Raw genomic sequence first — 18,553 nt, forward strand, 5'->3', positions numbered from 1 at the left:
TAAGATGTGGCTTCAAAAGGGCTTTCAGCCCAACCTCACCCCTGTTACTTTGCATGGGAACCTCTCTCCTCTCTGCCTTCCTTTGAAGAGAAGGGAGTGCTTTTCTAAATAATGAAGAATTCCTGTAGCTTTCTTTCAAGTCCCCAAGGTATTGTTGGCCGTGGGAACCTCATATAGCTCCTATGGAAGTGGGAGCTTGGAGTGTAGCCATGACACTTCCATGTAAGAAAGCACACAAGCTCTAGGCAAAGTTCTTCACTGTTGTTGGCAGACCAGGTGGAAAAGCCAATATTTTATTCTACAGATTTGTTTCTTTTGTGAATGACAAACTATGCTGACTTTTCCTCTCTGGGGGCTCAGACTGGAGTTGCTGCTCAGTTTCAAATAAATGTGAGATTTTTTTTAGATCCAGATGCTACTCCCTCTGCTTCTTCTTTAATGCATGGCTGGATCAAATGAATTATATGCTGAAGGACCTCTTGAGGGGTGAGCTGTGAAGAAAATCTTTAATATGACTGTCAGAAGGTAGGCTTGCCCCCTGCAGGGCTGCTTTGGTGCTTCATAATCTGGAACAGTTCTTTCTTGTTGTCTTACTCCAGTATGCCCTAGTGAGTTGGTTCAGGAAGTTCAAGTCCTCCTGGATTCACTGACATCTGTTTCTAAAAGTTTAAAACTGCAGTAGTAACATATGATGGATGCTTGGCTGAAGCTTTTTCAATAACACGGAAATGGCTTCATGAACCAGACTTTATTCAAAATGTCATAGATGCTTGTCCCACCTGTGAGGACATGGTAGAAGCACCATGGGTCTTTAAGATGTGTAGCTCAAACAGCTACTACTCTAAAAGGGTTGTGGTTGGCCGCCTTTTGCCCTCCAAATTCAATTTCAGCAAAAAAAATTTAAAAGGATAAAGATGAAAACAGATTTAGAAATTGGTTTTGGACATGGATTAAATATGAAAAATTTTGCCTTAAATATTTTTGATAATAATCTAGTAAGATATACAGTATTTTCCAGACATAAGATGAGGCTCTGATATGTTTCACTCCAAACTCATCCCCAAACAATCTGAGAGTCTCTTGGTCACAAGAGAACAGAATGTTTAGGTAGTTGAATGCATAAAGAACTCTCAGGTTTTTCCACAGTGTCCTGAATTTGGTAAGAACCTGTTTTTTTTTCTTCCTAATGAACAAATAGGTTACAATGCCAAATACCTCTGAGCATGTTAAGTTTATTCCATTCACAATAAAATGAGATGAGATCCTGCCCTGTTCTGAGAGAAAATTGACAAATGCAAGAATCTGTGTGAAAAAAGAATCAAGAAGCTGATTGGTGCTGTGCAAACTCTTTTGGTTTCATGACCTTGTAAAACTATGGCAAGTAAAAAAGCCTCTTGAGAATTGCCCATGAAAGGCATTTAAATGTTTTTGTTAATCAACCTGCAAGTATGTAGGTTTATTTATAAGTACTGCTGTGGGTGACATCATTTGTGACAGCAGGCCCTAGAGCCGAGCCCTCTCATCAGCTCTGAGTTCTTCTGTGTGACCCTGAGTTAGGGCATACTTTTCTGGAAGCAGTTTTGTCAAAGAATCCTGTTTCCATTCAGAAGTAGAAATAAGTAGCATCTTATTGTGGACTTCAGTTTCTCTTGACTTCACTCATCTTCAGTTTGCCTTTTTTTTGTTGCTGTTGTTTTTTGACCTCCATAGATTTTTCCCTGTGTCTGCCATTTGAAATGACTACAGTCAGTTTTATTGCAGTAGATATAACTTTATTCCTACTGTCCAAACCCTTCCTGCATGAACTTTTTGGATGTTGTCAATGAAGGATTCACTATGGGTAGTAGCATATTAAGAGTAAAATGGTGCAACTTCTGAGCACTTTGCCCAATTTCTAATCAGTTCTCATACTGAACATGAAATACCATAGCCTGCTAGCAGCATCATGTCAACTGCAATACTTATGTGTAAAAACAGGCAATCTTTGCCTTCTGGTATTTCCTTTAAAAAAAAAGTCATGGAGAAGAATAGCAAGGCTGCACAAAAGATTTTGCTCTTTCTGCAAAAGGGAGGCAGCAGAAGAGGGAAATGCACTGCAGAGGGTTTCACCCAATCCAATGCTTTTAAACCTGATTGGCCTTTTAAAAGAAAGATCAGAAATGTCCTTGCCCCGTGGTGCTGCAGTTGGACATGGTGCTGCTGTTGAGTTGTGTCCCTGTAGCTGCTCCAGGGGTGCTGCTGCCAGCAGGAAAATGCCCTCTTTACCAGGTACTGGGGAATTACCGAGGGGATCCATCACTCCTGGTTTTCCTTCTCTTTCAATGGCATCTGGCTTGGTGATGGAAAAGGTTAGTACACGGGAAAATCCTGAAACAGACGGTCAAGAGCAGTAACAGTGTGAGACAGTGAAAACCAGTTTCAAGATACTGTCAAGAGTCTGGGGAAGTTTTCTGGGAAAGGAATTGAAGCTGACCCAAGAGAAGTCTGGACTATTAAGTTAATTATCCTGTCATGAGGTTTTTGAAAGCAAAGATGGAGCTCTATTAGCATGTTGGCTTCATGGCAAGTGAGAGCTGCCTGGAGCCTGTTCATCTGAACGTATTTTTGGGATGAATTAGAGTCTAAGAGCCTGTGGGTTTTGCTGAAAAATGACATTATGAAAGAAGCAAGTTGGCTGCTAGGATTCAGAATCACAACAGAGCCAAAATAAGCTTCATATTTCTTAACCTCCATGTCACTGTGAGGTCCAGGTTATCCCAGGTGATATGCAAATGCACAAGGATGGAGCACTGTGAACTGCCAGGTTTTCATGAGAAGAGGGCAAAGGAAAATAAACCACAGTTGTCCATTATGTAAATATATGGCACGTATGGAAAAGACTGAGCTATTCAAACTTGATAATGTTTGTGAGGAAAGGCAATAAGAATAGGAAAAAGAGGTAGGGATATGAGTTAACTGAAAACTCAGACTGTGACTTCAGCATTTGGCACAAGTCAGCAGAATAAATAAAGCACAGAGATGCTGGGGGGCAGGGAAAGAGACGTGTCCAGAGCAGCATAAACAGCAAGTCTTGAGCCAGGGTACTGTGCATTGTGTTAGCAGGCATCAAGTTGGTTTGTGGGAAAGCTGGATAACAGCAAAACAGACTAAAGGATTTGAATAAAGGCAACCAAAAGATTGTGCTCCAGTAATTTTTGAACTCTGGTAGGAATCAGATGCAGCTCCAGGGGACTTCAAGGATGAATACTGACATAGTGCTAGGAGAGAAATGGGCTTTCTTTTTATTAGAAAAGATGCAGATTATATGAAATTGTGATTTATGTCATTCTGAGCATGTGGGGAGCTGGCATCAAGGGTGGAGAAACCAGTGTCTTACAAAGGCTCAAGGCAAAAGGAACTGGATCCTGAGGGACTACTTATTCTCTCCTGATACAAAATGATCACATGGAAAGATAAACTTATTAAAATTAGTTAGTAAATATAATTTTGGACAGATTGTAGCCAACAGTGCTTAAGGCCTATTTCATGTCAGTGTGAATGGGCAATTAAGAGCCTAAATGTCTCAGTTTCTCTAATGTTGTACAGTAGCAGCTGCAGATTGCTCAAACCAGGAAAATGCCAGGCTTCCTCCAGCACCCATTTTTCTTTTCCAGCTATTGTTGGCCACCTCAGCTGGGAAAGGTTTTACATGTCCTTGTCAAAAGGAATTCAGAAATTGTACTGCTACAATGGTAGGTAATTGTGGCAGGGGGATGAACCTAAGTTTGAAGATGTCATGATGCAAAGGTAATTGGGTGACTTGTTAGTCACCGAATGTTCTTTAAAAAAAAAACATTAGAGACAAAAATGTAGCTAAAATTCTTATGATGGGCAAAACCTTGTAAACTTATTGGTGAAGTTATCCATGCAGGTTATATATTTTACTACTGAATATTATGCATTGAGTGTGTGTAGTTGGCTTATTATGTATCATAAACATATTTTAAATAAGTGATTTAAAAATTTAAGCAAGATTTATTTCCTGTTTGTTTTTACTGATAGCTGTGTGTCTAAATCTCATTATTACTGTCAGAAATATAAAGCTTCATGACTGTTTTAAAGCCTAGGCTCATTAATTTGCTCAAATAGAAAAAAGGTAGATATGAGGGAAGATCTATAACTGAGATTTTTGAGAAGCTGGAGGTCATTTTGCTTTGCTGCAGGGCTGTGCAAATGGTTATATGCTTGTCAGTTAAACTGGTTTGGGGTTTTTTTTACCCATTCTGGGCTCCCAGCCAGCCTAACTTACAAAACTGCAATTATCATGATTGTTAGGAACAGTTCCACTTCTTCCCTTGGATTTCTTCTGCCTTGCTTCTTTTCTTTTTTGAGGAAGTCTTAAATTTTCCTGTCAGTCCTGAGGAGACCTTGATTTTCCCCTTAGGGGTTCCCACAGAGACACAGAGTCGCAGAGGCCCTCCAGCTCCCTGATAAATGTAATCCTATCAGAGGCAGCAACAAGCCAGAGTGTCACTCCACAGCATCAAATCCCCAACCTACAAAGGCAGGTCTTGCTGCTGGGAAACCCACAGCGCTCTGGGTTTTTAGATTTTATTGTTCAAAGCAGAATTTCTAAATATATTTTGAATTTGCAGTCTGAGAGGCTTTGGCATTTGCATCATTCCTCATTTACAACAGCTCTGTGTCGGTGGCAGCTGGTCAGTGAACGCTTCCGAGGTGTTTTGCCGCCCCTCCACAGAACACAAATGAAAGAGAAAGAGCTGGCAGTGGATATTTGCCACCCAGCAGCCCTTGGGCTGCAAGTGCCATGGTCTGAGGGCACCCGGGCTAGGGCACCACTTTTTGCACTCTTTGCCTCTGGCCCCACATTCTCCAGAAGGAACAAGCCACTTCTTCTGTCAAAAGATGCTGGAAAACTCCGCATCTAGGGTGTAGGTGGGGATGGCTTTAGTTATCAGGGAGAGCATGCTGGAAGGGGCAGTTTGGTGCTGCTGGTGTGAGCTGGGATCAAGCCTGTGAGGTGCTGATAGTGTTAGAGGGCTGCTGGGGACAGTGGGCAACTCGGAAACTCGAGCAGTGCTGCACTTTTACCATCAGAGATTTGCAGGGTCAAGTGTGGCAGCAGCCCAGGCATGGGTGCCTCTGCAGCTCCTCAAACAGAGCTCCTGCTGTGCCCGATAGGAACAACCAATGTGGAGGATCCTTAATCTTGGCTGTCATCCCCGTGGAGGGACCCTGCCTCTTTCCTGTGGTACCCGTGGATTTGGGGTGGGATGCTCTGATTCTCCTTTGTCCTCCATGCCAGTGGTTTCAGTTTGAGGCAGGGGCCTGGAGGGAAAATCCAGTGCTTATCTCACTGCTGCCTTGTCCTCAGTGATAATGCACCTCTGGCTGTCGGTGCTGCAGCTCTTCTCGGGTTACTGCTGCTCTCCTACGTAAGGATGAGTTTGCAGAAGCTCTAGGAAAGTTAGAGATTGGGAAATAATGATGGTGTGTCAGGTTGTTGTGTAGTGCTGGCCTTATACAGGGAACTTCCCACGTTCAAAGCACTTTCCTGGGATACAAAACTCTGCTGAGGATTTCTGAAGTCTCATTTATTTTCAGCCAACCAAACCTTGTCAGGAACTTCTGGGAAATTTTTATATGACTCATTTAATTATTTTATATATATTAGCAGTAAGGACTGCTGTATTGCTTAGAATCACAGAGCATCCTGAGTTGGAAGGGACCTACATGGATAACAAAGTCCAACCTGGACATCCTGAGAGTCACCCCATGTGCCTGAGAGCACTGTCCAAATGCTTGGTGCTGTGACCACTGCCCTGGGGAGCCTGTTCCAGTGCCCAACCACCCTTTTTCTAGGAAAAAAAACCCCAAAAAACAAAAAACCAAACCTTATTTTTTTCTAGGAAAAAAAACCCTTTTTCTAATATCCAACCTAAACCCACCCTGACACAACTGCAGGCTGTTCCCTCAGGTCCTGTCCCAGCTCAGTGGTAAAACTGTGATTTTAATGCCTGTGTGTCCAGAACTGTGTAGAAGGAGATGTGCCACATCTCTTGCTCAGTGAGTTTCGTTCCCAAAGCATTAATTTACCATGTGAGCATTGGGTGGAAGCATCCTGCTGTTAGGAAGTGCAGTGAGGGAGCTGAATGGCATTTTAAATTCACGCTAACCACAGACTTCTGGGAATGCCTCACTTATTTTCAAGTTTTGATGTACCTCATTAATATAATTCTTGTACACCTAGTGCTTTTTCTTTTCTTCATGGTTTTCAATCAATTATGTTTAAAATGTTTAATGTCTGTGAAAAATCTCTTTGCTGATCTAACTTGATAAACCTGTAATAGAATGTAAAAGAATTAAATAAATGTGAAAAGTAGATTTGCCTTCATCTGAATGTCACCATGGTGTCCATGGGGGTATCCATTGTAGGGGAACCTGAACTACAGACCTTGGGGCCGTATTTTTTTCAAGTATTAAATGCAGTAGCCTATCTTCCTGTGCCAGCAGCTTTCAGAATGTTCAGGGATCTGAATTATTTTTAAGGGTTTATTCTGGGAGTGGATTGTGAGGGATTTCCAAATTTCCTGCTTTACATTATTAGGATTAACACTTTGCAAAGATCTTTTGAAGGCATTGGAACCAATTCTGTCTGCTCACAGACTAATATCAATTACTTTAGATGTTTATGATTCTAGGGCAAACGAAGCCTGTTCTTATGAGCTGAAAGAGGTTATCCAAAATGTCCAAAAGATTATGGAATTGTTGCACCTGATTCCTCCACCAGAATGGCTGGTGTGTTTTATTTTTCTTCAAGAAAATTGATGTCAAGACCTGACCTTTTCCAAGCATCCAGGGGAAGAGAAAGAAATTGTTTCATCTCCATCCAGAATGCAATTTTCTGCCAACATGTAATTCCTTCAGAAACATTAACAAACAAAAATGTGACTTCAATTATTCTTATATATGGCATAATACTGTGTTCAGAAATCCTTCTGTGGGTGTTACAGCCCAGCTCTTAAGATAACAAAGTTAAAATTGCAGCCTTATTTTGACATGATTGGCCCTGAGAAGCTGACCAAAAACCAAGTAGAACAACTTCCAGTGGCCACGGTGGCTTCCCTTTGTTTTCTTATTTTGATCCCCTTGAAGGGGTCATTCAGTTTAAGAACTCCCAGCTTTGCACTGTTTTAATTTTATTAACTGTTATTCAGCATCCAAAAGAATGCTTCCAGCATGTATGTTCTGGGTTTATCAAGTTTCCAGCTTAAATCCCGTCCCATCTTTCTGCGCATAAGGGCAGGAGAGGTGGGTGGGTGTGAGTGTGTACAGCAGAGAGAAGGAAAGAAATACGGGGCCATCACATTTTTTGACATTTGAACATGGAAAGAAAGTGATATAATTTTGTAATTTTTACTTTACATCACATAATGCACACATGATTTCTGTGGAAGTGGTTGTTTTGGTTATTCCTGGCATAGCAAGTTTTAGGTTTGTGTTTTTTAGTAATATTGTTTGGTTAAAGATCTCAGTCCACCATGGCAAGCTCAGTGAATTCCAAGAGCTTTGTATTTTTAAGGAGCAGCATCTTATTTCACAAAAGTTGCTGTCAGCAGCCAGTTTACTTAGCACGTGACTTTGGGGTGACCTCAGTGAGTGCCTTTTCCTACTGAAACAAATCATATCATTTTGTCTGGCAGCCAGAATATTTTGCTGGAGAGGGTTAAGAATCTTGGAAAGCAGCATATAGGAAATACTGCTTTATTAGAGCATTATGAGTTGACTTCTCACCCTGGAGAGCCACACAGTTGCTGCTCTATAGTGAGTGTTTAGTTAGTTATACCCAGACCACATGGTAGACGAGTTACAGTGCCTCTAAAGGCTCACACTACACACTTCTTGGCAAGTCCATGTGGCTCTGCTTCAGCATGACTGCCATGGCTGGGTTCACCTTCATTGACTGAGACGATTTGGAAGATAAGGCAAAAAACAGTTGCTGAGGCCAAAGCAATGTCTCAGGTGTAAGGCATAGATTTGTTTTGGTTAAGTATTGCAATCCTGTTTATCCTAGAGGAAATAAATTTATTTTTATTTGAATTAATAACTTTTCTTTATGTTTTTGCAAGGCAGGGTAAAAGATGACCTGTTTTACTGAAACAAGTTGAGCTCACTCCTGTGAATTGAGTTGCACTTATGCGTGCTCTGGGTGGTCTGGTATCATCCAGCAGAAGTTGGGTTCTCAAAGACTAAAGCCTGCAGTGATCCAGAACTTGATGACCCTGCAGTCCAAGACAGAGAGGAAGTTGGTGATCATGACTGGGGAGTTGGAAAATAAATGCAAGTTGGCATTTGTTTCTTCTTGCAGCATGGCAGAAGCTGAAAGGAACCTCGGGCCATCATCTGGTCACACCCACCCTTGATCAAGCTGGACCACCACGAGCTGTGTACCCAGGACTGTGCTCAGAAGTTCGAGTAACTCCAATACTGGAGACTCCACTGCCTCTCCAGGCAACCTGTGCCAGTGCTCAAATCAGCTTGATGTAAAGAAACTGTTCCCTACTTTTCAGAGGGAGCCTCCCGTGCTTCAGTGTGTGCCCACTGCTCCAGTGCTGTCACCAGGCACCACTGGAAAGAGCCTGGCTCCATCCTCTTTGCACTGCCTGCTGGATGTTTATCTACATTGATGAGATACTGCCTGAGCCTTTCCTTCTCTGCGTTGTCCTTCCAGGAGATATCAGGGCCATTGAAGTTGCCTATGAGGATCAGAGCCTGGGACTCAAACTCTGAGTTTAGACACAGGTACTGATAATGTCCTCCAGACTGTGTGGGACAGGTATATGTCCACCTGGTGCTCTTGTCAACTGTAGCTCTTCCAGAATTTAAGAATGAAGACTTCAGGGAGAATAGCTGCCATTCATCTTTATGTAGCTCCTTTTACTTCCTACACCCTGTTTTTTTGGTGGTCTCCAATTCTGCTTATTTGCTGTATTTTTCCATGTGCAGGAGGGATGAGGACCAGAATTTTATCACCATCTTCTCATTTTGCATCACACTTCAGTATCATCACCCATCAAACTGCTTTTCATCCTGTGAGTTCCTCAAGAAATAATTATATTTAGGGTTTGTTTGTTAGGAATGCATGACTTGATGCATGACTTCAGTCATATCTCTGAGTAAGGAAAGAAAATGCAGAGAGCTGTGAGTGAAGTATTTTCTAGAAACATCTGAGGGGCAGTACGAAGCAATACCATGGTGATCTTGTACTATACAGGCACTCTCCTAGATACTTCTTTCCTTGGAAAGGCAAACTCACCAGTTTGCCATCTCCAGCAGAACTGAGCTCTGGTGCTGCATGACTGAAAGCTGCCAACTCCGACTCTGCTGCAAGCTCTGTAGCAGTCTGTGTTGACAGCTAGTGGCAGTTCCTTAGGATGGAAAATCGTACGGCAAGCCCTAATTGAGTTGAGGCATTTCCTCCCTCCTACTCTTCTCATACTCCCAGAAGCACACTTGTCATGTTCCAGATGAATGTGAAAGTGCCTTAACTTCCAGCAACAAACCTAGGTAGAGCATTGCCTCCATTTATTGAAGTACGTTGCACCTGTCCATTTAGCCAGAAATGTTTTGTTTGCTGCCTCTTTCCCTACCTGGTTGAAGTTCTATTTTATCCACTGTTTGGGTAAAGTTAAGCAATTTATAGCTCAGTATTATATGGGTTTTTTTCTGTTCTTTCCAAGTATTCCTGACTTTAGGAAATGAATCCCACCTAAACAGATGATTTAAGTCCCCTGAACATTTTTTCCATAACAATAATGGTGCAGCTTCTGAATTAGAGGGAAGTGTCTCTTAGCAATGTTGTCAATCCAATGGAGAACTTGCTCAGAGGAACAAGTTTCAAATCCCAGATCCCTGCAAATTAGGGAGCATGAACATGGAAAAAAAATCTATAGGCAGGTTCAGATCTGCAGATTACCCCAAAATGTTGTAGATTAGTTTACCCAGAGTTAAGACTTTGCTCTGATTTTTCTCGAAGTAATGCATCAGCAGAAGGTAGGATTAAGTGCACACAGGTGGCTTTCAAACACCTCCAAGTACCTTCAGCCCCTGGGTCTCTGCTACTATTTGCTCATCAGGAGAAAAGTTATTTTATTTACTTCCAAAAATAACTTTGAGTGTGATAGAACTTCTGTGGGAAAACTGGTTAGTGCAGTCCAGTGGCCAATGCTGTTCAGTTTGCTGTTTTGGGTAGTGCCTGGGCTGTTGCCTATTTCAGAAAGAGAACTCAAACACCTACACTGCATTATCAAGGCTCCTGTGCTACTTTTAAATTTCAGCACCAACACAGCCAGTTGCCTCACAGATTGTCTCTATATTTCATAACTAATTAAGCAAATCATGTAGTAGTGATTACAATCAGGATAATGGATAGTCTTGACAGGAGATGCAGGGGTCAGGAATCAGCAAGGCTATAAAACTAGCTGAATTTTGTATTTCAATACCATTATTCCTAATTCTGCTAGCCATTGCCTAGATACTGGCATCCAAACAGGAGATTTCCCTTCATGCCTGAAGGAGGAAAACCAGGAAACTTAAAAGAAAAAAAAAAAAAAAAGGCAAAAAAAAAAGCCTTATGACAGTTCTTTTGACAGTCATTTAGAAAGATACTGTTTCTAAGTTCCTGCATTACATGCATTACAAATTTAACAATTTGTGCTGCTCCAAAATTCTCCAAATTCACACTAGAATTAACACAGAAGACTGATTTTGAAGTACCACTACATCTGGGAGCCTGTGACCCCAAATCTGGAGCTTTAGAAGAGATGCTACCTGCAGAGTTTGCACATGCCTAGGAGAACATTTGTGACCACGGTTGGATTCAGTCACCGAAGCCTAAATCTGATGCTTCAGATTAGGTAATCTATGCAGTACAGCAAATTTATGTAAAACAGTACATGCATCAGCAATGAATCAGAATTGACAAAGACCCGTCTCTTCTGTGAAGAAAAGACTTGAAAACACACATTTAAAAAAAGTCTTAAGTCAGTTTTTATGATCTCAGGTTTTCTTGCTTGTTGTTAGAGGTCTATAAATGTTCCTGTCTTTGTTCTATTATGGCTTTGCAAAGGCTGAACTAGACTTGACTGTAACCTTCCAACACATCCAAGGATACTTACTGACCAATACTGAAAAGAATGGACAGTATTTTCCTGAACAAATATTATTCCTGTAGTCCAGTGCACAAACAAAAGGTGTGGTACTATTTATGCACAAGAACATAATTTATTAACAGTGTCAAGTTAGTTACTGACAGTGCATATGAAGTGGCCTGAATGACTTTTTCCAGTCAGACAGCAATTTAAAAGAGTCAATAAATTATTCCCATTTTATCATGGAAACTGTAGGCAGCACAACAGCCTGACTGACAGCAACACAAAAAAATTAATTAAGTAGAATTATTTTTTCAGGTGAACTGCCTGTACCTTCAACTGATTGAATTCTAAATGTCTTCACTGTAACAGTTCTTTTATGCTTAAAGAAAGCATAAATAATCCCCCAGCTGATACATACATATATATATATATTTGAACACTATGGCCGTAGAAGTGCTAGAAAAGTACAAAAGGTTTGAAATTACAGAACTCATAGGTAAAGGTATATTTTCTTCTCCTTTTCACTAAAATCAAATTCAACTAAGAAATTCTAACTAAACCCCCACTACTGTAAGGAAAACAGTCTTTTTTAAGAGATTGCAAAAAATATTTACTGAACATGAGTGTGACCTCTAACAAAATAATTAAAAGTAGAATGACTTCCTATGTCTTCTTTCCCCATCTACCTCCTGCAAGAGAAAATTTCTATAAAATTTACATCAATGAATTAATATTTAAGTTTTAATTTCAAGGGCATGAAGAGATTTTTAAATAAGATAAAACAAATACTAAAGCCTCTAAGTTACAAGATTTTTTTCAGCAACTTCAAAATTATAATGAAAAAGACTACTCTGTGAGAGAACCACATTTAAAATGTGTTAAGAAATATTAGTTTTATTTAACCAGTTTTCACAGCTGAATATTTATTCTATAAAAACTTTACAGATTGTACAGTTTATATATAGTTCAAACTACTAGAACAAAGAAATAGGTCCCACAGATGCAAAAATACTGTACCAATCCAAGGTAAAGGCAGATTTACACACTGTACAGCTCTCCACTGGGAAGGGGAGGTGGGTCAGTTCCAAGTAAAAAGTTCAAAACTGTACAAAAATAAGGTTTGATTCAATTTTCATTCTTCATAATACATTCAATAAGATTGCAAGCACAGATACCCAAGTAATAATAGGTACCTGCAGTCAGGAATCAATAACCACTCCTGAAAGGAATGCAAAATAGGTCTATTTACACAGGGCACTCTTTTACACCATACTGCATATAGTGTATATTTCAAATAATAAAAAAGCATAGACAAAGAACATTAAACATCTAATATAAGGTAGTTTTTTTAAGAGGTTTTTTTTTTACTTAATAGTGTGCCAAAAGAATTTTAACTTATTAAATAATATATTCTAAGTGAACCTAAAATTTATGAACATAAAATTTGTTTTTTTGGTGTAATACATCAATTAAACCAGCAAACAGGAAAAAAGAACCAAAAACAAAACCCAAACTGTATATAAAGTAGTATTTTCACCCAGCAACAGGAGCACTTATGTAGTTATTAAAACCCCAAATAAACAAACAAAAAACCCCAAACAAACAACAAAAAAAAACAACCCAGAGAGGCTTTTTAAAAACCCACTAAAACTAACTTATAACTTAGGATATTCATACAGAAGATATTCACTAATACTGCAAAACAAGCTTTTTTTGAGTTGGTTTTTTTTCTTCCTTCCCCCTTCCATTTCCCTCTGGCTCTCCCTCATTCCCTTTCCCTAAGAGACAGTGGTTTCTTCATGCTGTCTGGGTAAGAATCAGACCTACTCCGGCCCCTTCCTCCCACCCATCTATACCTCCCCCCAAAAAATAACAGTGTTTCCTTAGCATTAATCCTGAGCACACTCTCTTTTTTGGGGTATGTGTGATTTAAGCATAATAGGGTTTAGTTACCCCGAAGTTTTAGAATGTTCCATTACTTGAGGTATTTCAACCTTCTTCTGAGACAATGCCTTTTCTCTAAGCTGACTCATTGGGCAGAGAAAACAAGGGCTGGCTAATACCCGTTTCAGTTCTGTATTCTCATGAAAAAGAAAAGCATTACTCCAGACTTCCCTGCCACACAGAAAATAATGCAACACCATTCACTTTTTAATTAATTCCCTATTTGATACAGTACTAACCAAAGATAACAAAAACTAGAGCTTTTAAAGAGATGTTTGGTAGTGCACTCTATCATTTTTTACCTTGTGTGTGTGTGTCTACATACACACTCTCACACATATTACATTTATATCTATATATATATAAATATATATATATATATAAAATACATATATAGATATATGCACACACATACACTTGTGTGTGTATACATCTGCATGTAACAATCAGGGAGAAAGGAGTTTTGTTCAAATTTAAGAGATACAGTACTTTTAAACCCCTTGACAATAAAAGGGGAGGGGTGTGAGTATCCACTCCTGTTCCCAAGCTGAGCAAGGGGTTAGTTTATATACGGGTTTTTTAAAAGGGCATATTTTGCTTGCCCTGGTGTCCAAGAAATACAATTCCAGTGTCACGGGCATCTCATCAGAATTCATCAATTCTGTTCTGCAGATATTTTAACATTGAGTCCATCCCTTGTGCTGAGCCCCAGATTTTCTTCAAAACTTCACACTCCTTTTCATTTGCTTGTTCCAAGTCCACCTTCATGATGTTACGTACTAAAGCTTTGGATTCTTCAAGTACCTGGGCCAAAATTAAAAAATGGAGAGTTGGGTTAGTATTGCCTGAGAACTGAGCACCCTGTGTGATTCTATGGGCATATAACAGGTTTATATGGACAAATGCTGGATCTGATTATCAATTTAAGCTTATCAATTCATTACTATGACTGTAAGAAATGTTTCTCATGGTCATCTTCCTTGTGGCATCCCACAAAATTTCCTTTACCTTACCCCAGCACAATTTAAAAGTGCACAGAAGTGTGAAAATAATGAAAATCATAAAATAACTATAAAAGATATATATATGGTTTTGAACTACAGGGAAGTGCAAGTCCAAAGTAGTGAAGGCTAATCATGACACACTTTTCCTGAACTGCTCTAATAACCGGCCAGATCTTGACTTCTTAAGCACTTAAAATACACTGAAAAAAAATCTCATTTGTTTTTTCTGTTTAGAAAATGAATAATTTGCTTTTAAAATACAAAATTTCTAATGCACAGAATAGTTAATTTGTACCGTACCTTTCCTTGTAAGAAAGTTAAAATTACCACTATTTGATGCTATCTTGTGCAACTGCCAGTAGCATACACAACCACTACGTGTTACTTATAAAGCAAAGTCCAGCCTAATGTCAAAGACTGTATTTATTTACTTGGTAACTTAAATTAGAACTCAAGCTAAGTCAAAATTTCTGTGTTTCTGTGCAAATGTTAGAGCAACTGTTTATACTGTTGATAAGAGTAAATTGGACTTCAGCAACAATGTTAATACCAGATTATATTATAAAAATCCAATGCTGGTTTATGTTCCTTATCAAATGCCACAGTACATTGCAGTTAAGAAGAATCAGATAGAAACTTTAAAAAGAATCCTAAAAAAACCCAAACCCGGACATAAAAATATGTCAAAAACACTGTTGTACTATAATGCAGTCCTTGTTTCATGAACAGACTTTTTTTTCAGAACAAAAAAGATGTAGTTTAGTACTACTTAGATTAATTCTTATTCATCTGATCGTAAAAATACAAGAAGATAAAGGAAACTTACAACTGAATTACATGTGACAAGTTCTTTAATTCGAACCATTACTTCCTGTGTGAATGTTCCTGGCCAGAACACTTGGGAGACGAGTCCTTTGGCACAAGCTTCCTGCGCCGTCAACTTCCTTCCACTGAACAACATTTCATTGGCCTGAAGGGATAAAAAGTTACTTCTGGTATGAAATGTAATGAGACAAAACTCATCAAAGGAAAAATGTTCAAAACAAATAAGAAAGAAAAATGCCTGCACTGTTTGAATAGTTTTATTACAGCTCTTCCAAGTTGTAATTAAAAAAAGAAAAATAGCTGGCTGGTCCATATTGTTGACCAGTACTAGGTCAGTAGTTATTGAAATGTGGATGTCTATGATTAATGGTTAAATGTGAAAATGTCTTCTGTCATCTTCTGGCTGTGAATGTTTGTTAGCTCTGGCTTTCTTGCAGAATTGCTGACTTTGGTTATCTGTGTGTGTGGGAAGATGTTATAATGTCTGGCAAACCTGTAAAACAGCAATGAATACATCAGCTTGCCCTTTATAATGATGTATTCCAATTTCTGACCAAATTCATAGAAAATAAACATTCATATTTTCTTCAAGAGTCCAATACTGAACTGATAAATCCTTTCAGAATCTGATATAGCAGTCTTAGTAAAAACCCCCAGTATTTAAAAGATCTTGCACATGATTTAAGGTACAGAATCAAGTGCTACCTTCTATGCAACAAGATGCTCTCTCTAGTTCTGTAGATGTTTTTGATTTATAATTATCATGCACTTCACTATTTACCAATTTCCCCATTAAAGTTCTGTCCTGCAACGACTTTAATTCTAGCGAATAAAGCTCTTCTAAAACACAAACCTGTCAGGTGTAATATTCCTCAGGGGAAAATACTGAGGTTTTTAATGTTATCCAATACTGGAAATTTTGCAAATTATTTCAGTTAAGGATCTCAAATAATTATTAACTTAATAAATAATTATTTATTTGTTGTGCTACCATGTTCCTGGTATTGCATTTTACACACAAAGCAATTTAGAAACTCTGAAATTTGCTCCTTTGTAATGAAATATAAAGCCTGGATTCTACTGGCAGTTTACTTCCTGACTGCCAGTCCATTAGGAATGCAAGAAAAAAAAAAACCCAGCCACTTTCCTAGCATATTTTACTTTGATTTTACCATCTACACATCTCTCACAGTTAATATGGAAAGCTATGATTCACATATATTAACTGATAAAACCCCAAATCTCATGCACTATGATCAAGTTCTATACCCTATAGTTCTACCTTCTGAGAACTCAGTATCAAATATACAAGGTTCATTAACCATTCATTCTCCAGAATGTATGTGAATAATAATAAGCTGAAATACTAGATAAAAATCAGAGACGTATACATGGTTGTTTAAAAAAGGAATCCATTTTTCTACACAGTTAGGGGAAAAGTAGTCTTCCAAAATAATTTTAAAAATACTTAACACTTCTATGAAAGATCAAAATGTGAAGTCAATCTAACTAGTATTTAGGACAGGCAAGCATTTAAGCCAGGAGGTCAAGTCTACATATTCTTGACATGTATCTTTGCAAGGATAAAAATGAATGCTAGAAGGCCTTTTTTTCCCCCCTAGAACTTAGTTGCAACTGCTGAGTTCTCCTAAACATTAAATATCATAAGTGAGAATGGTGGAGTTATCTTATTTCTGCCAGCTGTAACACAGTATTAGCATAAAATCTCACAAGAAATGAGCATTCCCATTGATGTTCTCACTTGACAGTTTTTGAAGGGAAATGTCTTGCTCTGGCATCTTCACTTTTGATCTATACACAACATCTGCTGGAGACCAACTGCTAAACAAGCTTTAATCATAATAATGCTTTGTACCTGCTGTAAAAAATAACTCTGTGGTTACTTTCCAAGAAATATACTACAGCAATAGAAATTAGTGTGACAAAAATATTTCACGATTCTCATTACCAACCTTCATTTTCTGCTCTGATAGAAAATGTCTCTTTCCACAGAGGAACCTCACTTGGACCTCTGGACTCACTTCCAGTGAGGGCTTTGAGGCTCACCAGGGTCCTTTTGTGCAAGCCACAGGTACCAGGGGCATGGAGCACATCAGCTGTCTTGCTCAATGATCAGGAGGCAGCAGCCTCTGAGCCACCCCAGATCCTGCCTGTGATGGGGACTCCAGGCACTATGGAACCATGTTTCCCTTATCAAACAGAAGAGCTAAGACATCCTGCCAAGCATGCTGGGGACTGGCAGGGACACCCAGTGTGTGTGATGTGTGATCACACAGCTCCTGGGCTTCATATCTAGGACTTGAACACCAGAGCAGGAGCTCCATGGCAGACAGATAACATCTCCCCATACAGACATCACCTTCATGTCTTTTACAGATTATTTTCAAAACTCAAAAGCCAAGTCTTAAAATTTTTTAAAATTTTAAAATTCTTGGTAAATCCAAGATGGTATCAGTTTTGAATCCTAAGGTTTGGGCTTCAAATTTCCTGGAATAAACTCACGGTCAAAAATGTTTGGGAAAAAAAAAATCCCCATCCATGACAGACCTGCTAACCCACAGAAGGTGACTGACCCCACATGGAAAATATTTCCAGGAATCTTAAAGTGCAACATTTGTACACAACTGCAGCTAACAACAATGTATTTTAAGACTGACTTACAAGAGTTAGGGGTGGCACTACTCCTGCTGAATTGATACATTTTTAGAAAATGTTATGATGAATACAGAGGCCTTAGTTCTTTACTTTGTATATTTTTTTCCCCCTGAATATTTTGCATTTCACTCATAACATCTTCCTGCTGGAATTCTCTCTCTCTTTTACAGACAAAAAAACCTGCTTCTTTATCAAAGTCTTCAGTATGGATTCTGAACATATTTCATGAAATGTGCTGAGTAAAGTTCAGCTTTGTTCCAGAGAGACTGCTTTGCTGCAGAGAGTCGAGGATAGTTCAAAAACAGTGGATTTATTTTCCCCCTTTTTGCACTGATCATTTTGGAATTGCTACCACTGGAAGCTTTCAATTTAAATTTTTATATTTAAGAATGAGAGCATTCACAAACACAAATGAAAGACTACACTAGGGAAGAGCTTGTGTTTTTTGCACAACTTCTAAAGAAATAAACAGTAACAACCACAAGTCTTTAAAGGACGAGGATGGACGGAATGGATGGATTAATGGATGGATGGCCAAATAAAAAGGGAAAGGAACAATCAGTAGTTTGAAACATGCTAAGGTATTAAAGATACTCTTATAACTGTTAATCTATTTTAGTTACCTTTTCTGTTCTCATCTAATAACTAAATCCAGTTATGACACAATTAGCTATTAGATTTTTTAGAACTGGTGTTGTAATATTTATTTTTTAAATCAACAAATACCTACAGGGGAAAAAATGGCTTTTATAACGAACAGTAATTGTGGAAAACAGGTGTAGCCACAAGCACTTGTTTCATACTGTCCAAACTGGAATAGGATGTAGGTCTAGGTTTTCAAAGAGCACAGCATGAAAAAACACTAAGCAAAATGAAAATACCATAGGTAGGAGATTCTTAAATAGCTTTTTTGTTAGAAGTGCATGGAAGCTGAAATAGTTATTCTGCATA

The 18,553-nt window shown here is 38.8% G+C and overlaps 1 protein-coding gene across 2 annotated transcripts in view; it reads right to left on the reverse strand.

Moving 5' to 3' along the window:
• Positions 1-12,027: 12,027 nt before the first annotated feature.
• CDYL (chromodomain Y like) overlaps positions 12,028-18,553 on the reverse strand; it is a 104,573-nt gene continuing 98,047 nt past the window's right edge. The window contains exons 6-7 of one of the 2 annotated variants that reach the window (XM_021534802.3): positions 14,928-15,071; positions 12,028-13,901 (exon numbers count right to left, since the gene is read on the reverse strand). In XM_021534802.3, the coding sequence (XP_021390477.1) occupies positions 13,743-13,901; positions 14,928-15,071 (303 nt within the window). In that variant the 3' untranslated portion in view covers positions 12,028-13,742. Of the gene's footprint in view, positions 13,902-14,927; positions 18,089-18,553 lie in introns of those variants that run through there. The other variant, XM_077785904.1, reaches the window with a different exon arrangement.

Source organism: Lonchura striata, chromosome 1 (assembly GCF_046129695.1).
Source record: "Lonchura striata isolate bLonStr1 chromosome 1, bLonStr1.mat, whole genome shotgun sequence".
Classification (NCBI taxonomy): domain Eukaryota; kingdom Metazoa; phylum Chordata; class Aves; order Passeriformes; family Estrildidae; genus Lonchura; species Lonchura striata.